Here is a 12360-nt window from a genome sequence, read left to right as displayed (position 1 = left end):
GGAAATTTGTTAATTACTAAAACAGCAGTTGAATCTAGATCTATATGAATATCTAGCTGATCGTTTAAAGCCAATGAGTATATTTATGGAGTTCCTGAATCTATGTTGTATAGTCCTGGAATAGTATTAAGCACTGTACATTTATGGTTTGTTTTGTATGTTTCGTATTCACATTATTACTGTCAGTTACCCATCGAGGCCGACAAACAGATTTGCACCACTTTGGCAGTCATAAAACAGTTCTTGTAATAGGCAGATCAGTCTACGGACTCCATTTCTGATGCATGAGATGGTGATTTATGAATTACTGTAAATAAAAAACCCAGAAGACTTCCATATCAAACCACAGTCATTTCTGTTTCACAGTCTTTTCTCTTCTGCCACCACCGCATTGTCAATTTGTATATTTCTAACCACAGTACTTGTATCCAGTCAGAGAAGTGCTTTGAAAAGTCCGCCAGAATGGTGGTCTATTAAAAGGCAATCTTCACATTTTTTGTCCCCATTTCATAGGCTTCCCAGTCCTGGTCCTGGAAAGCCGTGATCTGTCCAGGTTTTGGCTCCAGCCTGGGTTTTAACACCTGATTGATCAGGTAATCTCATCCTCTGACTGTAAGAAGTTAGGTTAAGACAATGATAAGTAGAGGATTTAGTGCCAGGCAGGAGGAAGACCAAGAGGACAATGCAGCCATCCAGAATCAGAACTAGCAATCCTTTCCACACTGGTCTTTTGCTGGTTTTACAGCACCGTCGTCACTCCTCACACGCTGTTCTTATCTGGGAGCTCGGCCTCGGGGGTGCGGGGGAAGTAGACGGTGGTCTTGTGCTCTTCGTAACGGTCAATGTGCTTGAGGTGAACGACCATGTGCAGGGCGTAGGCCAACACCAGCAGCAGAATCAGAGAGGTGATCAGGCCCATCAAGATTGCTGGAGTGAAGAAGGTTGCACAGTCGCTTGCTGAAGCAAACTTGTTGGACTGGACATTAAAGGCCTGGATCTGGGGGGGAAAAGTATAAAATAAATGTTTTCTGTCTGAGATTGTTAAAGATAACAAATACATTTTTTAAAATTAATTTCTGTTGCCAGTAAAGCATGGCACTGATGGAACTAATAAAGTATGTAAGTCACTTTAGATAAAAGCGTCTGCCAAATGCATAATGCGTTTCAGGATAAAAAACCAGCCGGCAAATATAAATGACAATTATGCTTTATAAATTGAGAGAAGAAGAAATCGTGATCATGATTAAAATACGGGTTATGTGCAGCCCTGTCTGAGTTAAACCAACACTGAACTGACTTGATCTGAATATTGACACTATTGTTTTTAGAGCTGCTTTACAGAAGAATCTAAAATGTTTCCATAATTAAGTTAGCTATTTTTTGACATGCTGTACCGTATAAAGTGCTATAATAGAAATAAGGTGACTTGACTTGATAATTGTAAATAAATTAAAATTTTATTGGGTACCTGAACATGAACTAGCCCTGTGTTTATGTACAGTGCCATGAAAAGGTTATTTAAAAATGTTTTTGCATATGTGTCACACTTAAAAGAGTCAGATCATCAAACAAATTTTAATATTACACAAAGATAATGCAAGTAAATACAAAATGCTGTTTTTAAATTATTTCATTTATTAAGGGAAAAAAGCTGTCCAAATCAACCTGGCCCTACGTGAAAAATGAATTGCCCCCTCCTGTTAAATCATGAAAGAACTGTGATTAACCACATTATTTTAGAAAGCTGAGTTAAATTTCATTAGTCACACCCAGACCTGATTACTGCCAGACCTGATGAATCAAGAAATCACTTAAACAGAACCTGTCTGACAAAGTGAAGCATGCTTAAAGATCAACACATCATGCCACGATCTAAAGAAATTCAATAACAGATGAGAAACAAAATAGCTGACATGTATCAGTCTGGAAAGGGTTATAAAGCCATTTCTAAGGCATTGGGACTCCAGCGAACCACGGTCAGAGCCATTATCCACAAATGGAGAAAACTTGGAACAGTGGTGAACCTTCCCATGAGTGGCCGGCCTACCAAAATTACTCCCAAGAGCACAACGACGACTCATCCAGGAGGTCATAAAAGAACCCAGAACAACATCTAAAGAACTGCAGGCCTCACTTGCCTCAATTAAGGTCAGTGTTCATGATTCAACAATAAGAAAGAGACTGGGCAAAAACAGCATCCATGGGAGAGTTCCAAGGCAAAAGCCACTGCTAACCGAAAAGAACTCAAAGGCTCGTCTCACATTTGCCAAAAAATATCTTGATTATCCCCAAGACTTTTGGCGAAATATTCTGTGGACTGATGAGACAAAAGTTTAACTTTTTGGAAGGTGTGTGTCCCGTTACATCTGGCGTAAAACCAACACAGCATTTCATAAAAAGAACATCATACCAACAGTCAAACATGGTGGTGGTAGTGTGATGGTCTGGGGCTGCTTTGCAGCTTCAGGACCTGGACGACTTGCCATAATTGATGGAACCATGAATTCTGCACTCTATCAGAAAATCCTGAAGGAGAATGTCCAGCCGTCAGTTTGTGGCCTCAAGCTCAAGCACACTTGGGTTATGCAGCAGGACAATGATCCCAAACACCCCAGCAAGTCCACCTCTGAATAGCTCAAGAAAAACAAAATTAAGGTTTTGGAGTGGCCAAGTCAAAGTCCGGACTTAAATCCGATTGAGATGCTGTGGCATGACCTTAAACAGTCCATTCATGCTCGAAAACCCTCCAATGTGGCTGAATTAAAACAATTCTGCAAAGAAGAGTGGGCTAAAATTCCTCCACAGCGATGTGAAAGACTCATTGCCAGTTATCGCAAACACTTGATTGCAGTTATTGCTGCAAAGGGTGGCACAACCAGTTATTAGATTTAGGGGGCAATTACTTTTTCTCGTAGTGCCAGGCAGGTTTGGACGGCTTTTTTTCCCTTAATACAGTTTTTCTCAGTCGCTTTGGTGCATTTCTCGAATCATCCTTAATATTTGCAAAGAAGTATGTGCATTTCTCAAATCAATTCGTACAAACAGCACCACAAAATGGATAACCTGCAAAAGCCTGTAACTTACTCAAAATCTTTAGCTCATCTCTCAAAAGTAAGTATTTATGCCAGTGAACATATCCGTGCCATCAGAATGAAAAGTCATTGTTCACAAACAAGATCGTCAAAATGCTAAGTCATGTTGTCAATATAACAGTGTGCTCTGTTAGTATTACCTGATATAAACTATGGCAACAGTTTGGATGACAGTCACTGTATTGAAATGCAGAAGACTGCACTTCTTATGCATGTCATATATCCATTTCGCAAATTTACACACTACTGTATGTAAGTAGTGTATTGATTGAAAGAGACTGGATAGGATTCACAGTTACCCTTTTTACTAGTAAAAAAAACTAAGCACACATTACAACGTTATTGTGATATAGAAAAGAAAAAGAAATATGGGCACAAAGGCGAAAATACAAAATTACAAAGGCAAATACAGGAAACCCACCTCAGCCATTGTAAGGCCATGATTGACAACATGGTCCACAGTGGCCTTTATTTCATCTGATATGCGCCTATGTCCTTGGCCTCTTCTGCCTTTTCCTCTGTTTTGCCTCTGTACCCTTCCACCATGCATCCTTACTCCTATTCCTCCTCTCAGCTGTTGATCCTGATCCTTTCCTGGATGTTCATCGAATGTCAGAATTTGTATCTAGTGTGGTGTCCTCTGTCTATGCTTTCCAATAGAAGGTTCATGAGATGCACCTTTTGAGCTATTTCAGAGAACTGGTTTATTATTGGCATGATCTACATTTCTCTTCATTAATGAAAGTCAAGATTCACCTCCACAATTCATGGCAAATTTACAAAAAGTCTAATAGAAATGTGTAGAAAATATGCTTTGACAGTTATTCGTACAAACAGCACCACAAAATGGATAACCTGCAAAAGCCTGTAACTTACTCAAAATCTTTAGCTCATCTCTCAAAAGTAAGTATTTATGCCAGTGAACATATCCGTGCCATCAGAATGAAAAGTCATTGTTCACAAACAAGATCGTCAAAATGCTAAGTCATGTTGTCAATATAACAGTGTGCTCTGTTAGTATTACCTGATATAAACTATGGCAACAGTTTGGATGACAGTCACTGTATTGAAATGCAGAAGACTGCACTTCTTATGCATGTCATATATCCATTTCGCAAATTTACACACTACTGTATGTAAGTAGTGTATTGATTGAAAGAGACTGGATAGGATTCACAGTTACCCTTTTTACTAGTAAAAAAAACTAAGCACACATTACAACGTTATTGTGATATAGAAAAGAAAAAGAAATATGGGCACAAAGGCGAAAATACAAAATTACAAAGGCAAATACAGGAAACCCACCTCAGCCATTGTAAGGCCATGATTGACAACATGGTCCACAGTGGCCTTTATTTCATCTGATATGCGCCTATGTCCTTGGCCTCTTCTGCCTTTTCCTCTGTTTTGCCTCTGTACCCTTCCACCATGCATCCTTACTCCTATTCCTCCTCTCAGCTGTTGATCCTGATCCTTTCCTGGATGTTCATCGAATGTCAGAATTTGTATCTAGTGTGGTGTCCTCTGTCTATGCTTTCCAATAGAAGGTTCATGAGATGCACCTTTTGAGCTATTTCAGAGAACTGGTTTATTATTGGCATGATCTACATTTCTCTTCATTAATGAAAGTCAAGATTCACCTCCACAATTCATGGCAAATTTACAAAAAGTCTAATAGAAATGTGTAGAAAATATGCTTTGACAGTTAATGACAACCATTTTGCATTTAATTACTTATACGATGAACTAATGACTAGATGTTTTGGGGGTAAGACTATTGCACAGAGAACTATTTAATACATTTTGAGCAACATGACATTAGCAACTGATAATGTAAGAAACCGTAGACAAATGCACATGATCAATTGCATGAATGTACCAAAGCAATCGCAACTTGTTCAAAAGAATGGGAAACTGCTTTTATGATGTGCACAAGTGACTAGATGATGTGGAGGTTGAACAAGTTTTGAGAATTTCATTTCTGATCTGAGAAATGCACCAAAGCGACTGAGAAAAACTGTAAATGAAATTATTTCAAAACTGCATTTTGTATTTACTCTGGTTATCTTTGTGTAATATTAAAATTAGTTTGATGATCTGAATCATTCAAGTGTGACAAATACGCAAAACATGTATATAAAAAAAAACAGGAAGGGGGCAAAAAACCTTTTCACGGCACTGTATAAGAAATGTCTTGAAAGATATATTTATTTTTGAATATAGTTTATAAGATATAATTGTGAAATATAGTTTATAATATCAAATTTTTGTACAAAAAAATTAATAAATATATATATTATAATAATAATTCCATGTAATTCCATTTTTGGGTTTCTGGGTTGTAAGATTGAGAGCCCTTACACTGAAAGGACAATTTGACTTTTTCAACACATCTCTCTGTTATTTTTTTTATTTTTATTTTTTTCAGGGGTTTTTTTGTGCCATGTGAACAGCCCAAAATAAAGTTTCCAAAAGGGGGTTTTTACGATGCCATAGAAGAACCATTTTTGATTCCAGTGATGGTTTTTCATGGAACCATAGATGCCAATACAGAACTTTAGTTTTTTGAGAATTTACTATAAATACAGTCAAAGTAATTTTCAAATATGTCAGTAAAAACTCTCAGCAATACTGAACTTTAGTAAATTTCTGATAACTCTCAAGCACATTTTGTGGCAGCTACCTGAAAATCTGTGAAAGTGATGTGCCAGTTTGCCGAGCTGTCAGTGTGGGAGCTGGGCACCAGTAGGGTGTCATATTTCTGTAAGCTGCTGACATGCTGGCAGTGGTAAGAATAGGTGGCAGGGGCATAGACCTCCGTAGCATTGAATGTGGCCTCATGAGTCCAGTTGTAGTGGATGTGAACACTGTCCAGAGTGAACCAGTTCTGGCCTACTGATTCATAATATGTGTTGGACATCTGAAGCCTTCAGAAAACAGACAAGAGGAAGTAATTAACAAGTGAACGTAATTCTCAGCCCGTGAGGTTTTGCGCAAGCAAATATAGGAGAAGAAAAAGAGTGTTTACCTGATGACAAGTCCCCTGATGTCTTCCACATCACCCAAATGCAAAGATAGCCTATAAAAATGTAAGCCTGTCATCAGTACAACTACAAAACAAAACTGTATCTGTGAATATATACTGTGGGTACGGAAAGTATTCAGACCCCCTTAAATTTTTCACTCTTTGTTATATTGCAGCCATTTGCTAAAATCATTTGTTAATTTTTTTCCTCATTAATGTACACACAGCACCCCATATTGATAGAAAAACACAGAATTGTTGACATTTTTGCAGATTTATTAAAAAAAGAAAAACTGAAATATCACATGGTCCTAAGTATTCAGACCCTTTGCTCAGTATTTAGTAGAAGCACCCTTTTGATCTAATACAGCCATGAGTCTTTTTGGGAAAGATGCAACAAGTTTTTCACACCTGGATTTGGGGATCCTCTGCCATGCCTCCTTGCAGATCCTCTCCAGTTCGGTCAGGTTGGATGGTAAACGTTGGTGAACAGCAATTTTTAGGTCTCTCCAGAGATGCTCAATTGGGTTTAAGTCAGGGCCCTGGCTGGAGGACCATGTGATATTTCAGTTTTTCTTTTTTAATAAATCTGCAAAAATGTCAACAATTCTGTGTTTTTCTGTCAATATGGGGTGCTGTGTGTACATTAATGAGGAAAAAAAATAAACTTAAATGATTTTAGCAAATGGCTGCAATATAACAAAGAGTGAAAAATTTAAGGGGGTCTGAATACTTTCCGTACCCACTGTACATACGTACAGTAAACCGCCAAATTCAAAATCCTTTTTATATTTTTTGAAAGAAGTTTCTTATGCTCACCAAGGCTGTATTTATTTGATCAACAGTAAAACAGTAATATCATGAATAATATTACAATAAAAATAATTTTTAATTATTAAAATGTCATTTTAACTTTGAAAACAGTCATACTATATTAATATTTTAATGTAATATTTTTGTGGTAATGTGTTAACATTTTGTCAGGATTGTTTGATGAATAGAAAGTTCAAAAGAACTGCATTTGTTTGAAATGTAATATTCTGTAACATTATAAATGTCTATATTGTCACTTTTGATCAATTTAATGCATCCTTGCATAAAAGTATTAATTTATTTTAAAAATATGGAACTGAGTATCCAAATAATTTTTTTTGTTTTAAACAATAAAGCTACTGTTTTATTATTTATTACTTTATAATTTTTTTAGAAATCAAAATGAAATTATTTTGTGAAATGTTTCTCTTAAATATTTTTAAATACCTAAGTATAAGTATTTTAATATATAACATAATGGCTAATTGTCCAAATATTTTTGAGGCCACTGTCCAAAATACAAAATCTACAAATATATATTCACTAACTTAAAACTAATATTCTAACTAGTAAATAAATAATACTATATTTAACAAAACACTTGCTTTTTTAGTTTTAGGCACCAGACAACTGCAATATATGATACTGAATCTATGGCAAGAAGAAGTTTTACATACGTGGCCTTCTCCTTTGTACAAACAGAGCCTTTGGTGTCTACTTGTGCATTGGGTCCAAATACCCTCTCTGTGAGGTCCAGGAAAGTGTTGTTTCTGTATCGAATAGCCAGTCTCTTCGCTTTGAAAAGGATGCATCTCTTGTCGTTGTAAGCTACAGTCAGTGGGGAATAGGGTCCCGAGCTGGTAGACTGTAGTAACTTCCGCTTGGTTCTGGGCTGGGCATGCAGATGCCATCCAAAAGGCTGTTTGAAAATGATAACAGGAAAAACTGAGCAACAATGTATGGAACAAGTGCATTATTGATGGGTTTTATAGAAGAAAACACTCAGGGTTCAGACAGCAGATATGACAGATATTCTCTGGCCCACAAATGTTTTTTTCCTCATGCTACATTATTTTTTAAACCATCACTGTGTCGTGAGTCTTGTAGGATGCTGGGTGAATTAAGGCAGAGATGTTGCTTATGGAAGCCAAGGTCACATTGACTATCAGGGAAAATGCAATACCTGCAGTATTCTTCTGAGTGGATTTTCAGCTGCAGGCGAGTAACTCTCCTCGTGTGAGGCACTTGGACTCTCAACATGTTCTCCATCTGCATCACAAAATGTTGAAATAGGACAAAGAGGGAGATGGCTTGGTGAGTTATTTCAGCACAGTAAATCGCTGCTTTACTTAGCACGCAAAGTGAATATTCTAGAAAAAACAGCTTTCATTTCTGCGGTATGAAAGTGAAATTCAATAAGACAAATAAAAATCTAAGAGATAAAACTCTTGTTACAATCAGTACAATATGCGATGTAACCACAATAGTATATTGTTTAATTCAATCTGAAAATTACATAATATTCTATTTGCATTAGCTTTTAAATAAAACCTAATTTTTAATCTGCCATGATACAATAGTTAGTATCAGTTTGATTGGTGGTGGGGATTTTTCAGTTTTTCAAGTTAAATCATTCTGCCAGTAGGTAGCGATATTAGTGATTCATTTAGTCATTTTCAGGCAACTGATTCATTAAAAAAATTAATTTTTTTGTGAGCGAGTCATTGAGAATTGCTCACTCAACCGATTTGTTCAAAACACTTTTAGGAACAAACTCTACTGCTGTGTGTTATTTGGAGACATGCAATGTTTGATTCTGCTGTGGCTTCGTTTCGAAGCATTTTTGTAGGTGGAGCAAAAATACTTAACTTAAACTATAGTGTCTAAACTGTGTTTATTGAAAAAGTCTTGTCTACTGAAATGTAGCACACACAATGGCGTCTCACACAATGTTTAAGGTATCGCAAATAAATAGATAAACACAAGAATGCACAAAGTTAACAAAAATAATCCAGCAGAAATTAAATGACCACATTTAAAGAAGCTGGAAAGTTGAACAAATAATGCAAGCAACCCAAAAAGGATTGAAGCAATAGATACTGACCTGTTCTAATTCTCACAGCTTGATATGGTGGGACCTCCGAGCTGTAATGGAAAAACAAAGCAAAACAAAAAGGGAGTTGATCTCTTTGTGTCAGGCTGTGGCCTACTTATCAACGTCTAAGACAGATTTCCCATAGATCCACTCAGCTTGATGCAGCAGTGATGCATGACCACAAGTCTGACATCTTCAGTCCAGATTAGCATCTCAGGAGAAGACAAGACATTTAGTCGAATGTCATGATTCTCACGTGCTTAGCACCTTGAGTCCATCAACAAAGTGGGGGCTAAAAAAGACTTAATGGCACCTTGCGTATATGTACGCACATGTATATTTATCTCGTGACACCTCGTCCCTCGCGCTTGAACTTGCTGGATTATCCTTAGATGAACAGTTTATATGTCTAATCACAGAGATAATGAGCTTGGCAGACGATCTCCTAAAACCTTAATAAGAATCTGCCGGACTATCTGGGAGAAGGTTTCCTGCTGTGTGAATGTGTTGACGTCCAGAACTGGGCCTACATTAAAGCCTGTTCACCTGCAGTAAAGTCAGTAGGGTGTGTGAGTGCGAATGAGAGCATCAGATAACCCTGGTTTCCTCTCTTTAGCTTAATCTCTTATGTACCACACCAGTTTGGCCACCCCACCCGCCTCTACTACACTGGAATGAATGCTTAGAGCTTTGTGATCATGTAAGAGATTAAAAAAACAGCAAAACATCAGACTTGTGGGGAAAATAAACAGATTACCACATGGAGCATTTAAGTTAATTCAGTTCCTAAGCGCGGTATGAGCACTGAATCAACAACGACGTAGCATATTGAGTCATAAAACCGCTATAATCCAATCAAGGTGACAACACGAATACAAATGCAGGTGTGAAAATCTGAAAAATTACATCTGAAGAGCTTTAGAATTACATTTGTACAGTTTTTCTTCTCTCTGGCTAGTTTTGCTAAAAAAATAAAGTCAAAAAATGGAAATAACATATACAAATCATATATATTAGTAGCTCTAGAACTAAATTTGTACTATGGTTTCTTCTTTCTGCATAGTTCTGCTCAAAAATTAGGACCAAAAACAATGTAAGCACGCAAATGACATATAAAAATGACATATCAAGAGCTTTAAAACTACATTTGTACAGTTTCTTCTTCTTTCCGGGTAGTTCTGCTAAAAATTCTAAACTAGAAACAGTGTAAGCACAGCAAATCTGGTCTTCAGAGCCCTGCTGAGGAGTGTGTGTGCACGAGGAGTGATTCTCGCCTTTGTTCTAATGCCAGTTTACCGAGGTCAGCAGCTGAGGACTGTGCTGCTGTCATTGGTTATGGCTGGACACAGTAGCCTAAGTGCTGAATTGAGCATTTATGTAATGAAAAGCAGCACTCACACTATGTCTTCACCTCACTGCTGCTGTCAGAGCTCAATATCATCTTTTGCATATATAGATTATAGGTTTAGCATACAGATTAGCACAGTACACTAGCACAGTACTCTACAAACACAACAATGTTTTAAAATAGATTTGTCTGTTTGATGGCAATAAGATTGTAGCCTTTGGTTTAATTCCGCTGGCTGCCATTTGTGTCTGTTTTGGTCTGCTGAGAAACTTGAGGAGGGTTGTAAACCACTCAACACTTTTTACTCCTAAGACACATTTCTGGACTAACAAGATCCCCAATGTTTCAACAGCCTGCAATGCTGTTCTTATCCCTATAAATCCTAAGCTTTAGATCTATCTAGGGAGAGATGGGCAAGTTGGTAGGTTGTTTACCATATAGCTGCAGTTTATACAGAACTAAAGGACGACATCTTGATCTCTATCATATAATATATTCACATATATTATTCATATATTCACATATAAAGGCATGGATAACTGAGAAATTCTAGCAAGTAACAGATAGCAGAAAAATTGCCACTTACTTCTAAATATAGCTTTGTTTCTTTGATCAAATTGAACTCAACTTAAAAATTATTTATTTCCAACAGTAACAATACTCATACAAAAATAAGTTAACAATATATTGTTCATATATTATTTTAAAATAACAGTTAAAAATATTTTAATAATAAAGTCATATTTTAAATAATTAATTGTAATTAATATTTTTAAACAAGTTTGCTGATGTTTATCTAAAACTTACCATATAGAGTAGACATTTTTCAAACTTTATTTAAAATTTACAGAATGTAGCTAATAGATTAATAGCACAAAAAATAGCTTTAAAATAATTTGTGAAATTTCACATTTGTATTTTTTGTGAAACTTTGCAGAATTGTAACATTTATAAATGTAATAACATATATTAATGGCTGCTTTTATTATTCCTGCTTGTTCTCATGCAGTAATATCAGACGTTACCTCTGATTTTGTAAATAAATCTAAATTCAACTAAATATTTATGCTACTCCAGCTCTGATATGAGTAAAGATATTCAGCAACTGCAAAAGAGAACAATAAACTGATTATTTATTGTACTCAGAGATGCTCATATAGCCAGTGCCATCACAATCTCACTTCTTTCTTCTGTTTCTTGGAGTAGCATCTGTAAACTGACTCCTACAGACACTGGATGGGGTCTGCCTGCTGTCCCATTGTCATAGCCATGTTTGCATGTCTTATAGTTACAGCGAAGAAAAACTGCAGCAGAACCACAACATGCTCTGAATCTAGAGCCCACACACATCAAATTAATTCCTGAGTTCTACGAATGCTCTTTCACCATTTTCCTAAAAAAGCGCATTTTCTTGCTGTCTCTTGCCCACTGTAAAAGACTAAGACAGTGCATCAGCTGCACAGCATCACTGCCCCATTCCCCCTCCCCACGCTAGAGCTGAAAGCGCAGCTCTTACCTCCTGTCCAGGATCGCAGGCACTTGATCGAAGGGCAAAGACAGAGAGATAAACACACACAGTAACAGAGAAAAAAACAGGAAAAGCTTGTGTTTAGCCATTGAGACAATCTGACGAGACTGCCAGAGATGAGGTCTGCTTCATAATCTGCTCTGAACGCACATCCCTAAACCTGGGCTCTCTGAAGGGCGGCCCGTGCAGCCAATCAGCGGGCAGGGGGGAGATAATCGTGCGTCATTCGCCTCACAGCCTTCATTCTTGCAGCCTTTCTCTCCCCCCACGCTCCTCTACCCCTCCCCTATCGTTTTTCTCTCTCTTCTGCACCCTCTCTCTCATACAAACATACAGTAGCTGCCGGCTGGCCTCAAGCAAAGGGTTTATGCATTTCAACTCCCGTCCCAGGAGCCTAGTTTCATAAGCACTGCATATCTGGCATGGCTAGAAATTAGTGGAGAGTGTGAATTTGTGTTG

The 12360-nt window shown here is 37.2% G+C and overlaps 1 protein-coding gene across 1 annotated transcript; it reads right to left on the bottom strand.

Annotated features, from left to right (window-relative positions):
- Window positions 1-220: 220 nt before the first annotated feature.
- Window positions 221-12068, bottom strand: LOC107560932 (V-type proton ATPase subunit S1-like). Its single transcript, XM_016245236.1, has 7 exons — window positions 11890-12068; window positions 9035-9075; window positions 8114-8199; window positions 7608-7849; window positions 6121-6171; window positions 5776-6019; window positions 221-997 (listed from the first exon to the last, which is right to left on the bottom strand). Exons 1-7 carry the CDS (start codon window positions 11988-11990, stop codon window positions 761-763), a joined length of 1002 nt encoding a protein of 333 aa, XP_016100722.1. The 5' UTR covers window positions 11991-12068; the 3' UTR covers window positions 221-760.
- Between the last annotated feature and the right edge of the window lie 292 nt (window positions 12069-12360).

The sequence above is a fragment of the Sinocyclocheilus grahami genome, unplaced genomic scaffold (genome assembly GCF_001515645.1).
Source record: "Sinocyclocheilus grahami isolate Dianchi unplaced genomic scaffold, SAMN03320097.WGS_v1.1 scaffold747.1, whole genome shotgun sequence".
Classification (NCBI taxonomy): Eukaryota; Metazoa; Chordata; class Actinopteri; order Cypriniformes; family Cyprinidae; genus Sinocyclocheilus; species Sinocyclocheilus grahami.
This window is presented reverse-complemented; position numbering and strand designations above follow the sequence as displayed.